At 37.5% G+C, this 1,013-nt stretch overlaps 1 protein-coding gene across 1 annotated transcript; it reads right to left on the minus strand.

The window, feature by feature from the left end:
* Window positions 1–384: 384 nt before the first annotated feature.
* LOC130829754 (keratin-associated protein 19-4-like) lies at window positions 385–576 on the minus strand. The gene has a single exon (XM_057696221.1). The coding sequence runs from the start codon at window positions 574–576 to the stop codon at window positions 385–387; it is 192 nt and encodes a 63-aa protein (XP_057552204.1).
* Between the last annotated feature and the right edge of the window lie 437 nt (window positions 577–1,013).

Here is a 1,013-nt window from a genome sequence, read left to right on the forward strand (position 1 = left end):
TAATAATACAGATGGCTAGCAACTATAAGTAGATGTATCTAACATGACTTGTTTTTATAAAAAAATTAAAGGAGATAGTCCTTGTAATTATAATTGATAAATAGCAAAATTACATATAGGTACGTACACATAACTGAGTTAAATGAACCCCAAAGAGCCATATTTTCTATTTCAAATTAGATCATTTACTGGTAGTCAATCTATTAGTGCCCAAGCTAACAGATGCCAGGAGACATGAGGCAGACAGGCTTATAAACAATAAATACTCTGGAATTCTTAAATTTCTCTTGCTAAATAGGTCAAGGGGAATCTCAATTCATTGACTGAATAATGTTGTGTTAAATCCATTCATGGTAGCAGATGTTGGGTTATTAGAGCCTTAGTTTAGTAGAAACTAGAGAATCCACGTCCTCCATAGCACAGTGGACGTCGATGGCAGCCGTATCCGAAGCTTCCATAACCAGAACCATATCTGTAGGCTCCGAAGCCACAGCCATAGCCCAGCCTGCAGAAGCTGTCACATCCACAACCGTAGCCGTAGCCCAGGCCTCCATAGTAGTTACTGTGATGGCACATGGTGTTGGGGTGGCAAGTTCGGTTTGCTGTTCAAAGCAAGCACCTGAGTGTGGATGTCAGCATGTGTACAGGGATGCTTATATATCCTGGTCAGAACATGTGATAAAACATGTGGCCGTTCTTCTGCATCATTCCAAAGTATTCATTTACTTGAGGCAAATCTTTAACCCTATTAATCACAAGGAGAGGAACACACTCATTAAAAATTTTGAGCTTGCTTAACTGCCTGGTTAAAATGCCCTTGAAGTCATTACACTCTTTTTTAATGAGAAGAAAAAAATCTGTCTTCCAAGTCACAAAATAAAAAATTCCCTGAATAGAATTCTTCATTACTAAGCATATTACATCATTCATATTTGATGGTATTTTCTCATTAAATATTTTCTCATTTCTCATTTTCACGGCATTCTTTGGATTGTTGTGCATAAATTCCACCT

Source organism: Hippopotamus amphibius, chromosome 10 (genome assembly GCF_030028045.1).
Source record: "Hippopotamus amphibius kiboko isolate mHipAmp2 chromosome 10, mHipAmp2.hap2, whole genome shotgun sequence".
Classification (NCBI taxonomy): Eukaryota; Metazoa; Chordata; class Mammalia; order Artiodactyla; family Hippopotamidae; genus Hippopotamus; species Hippopotamus amphibius.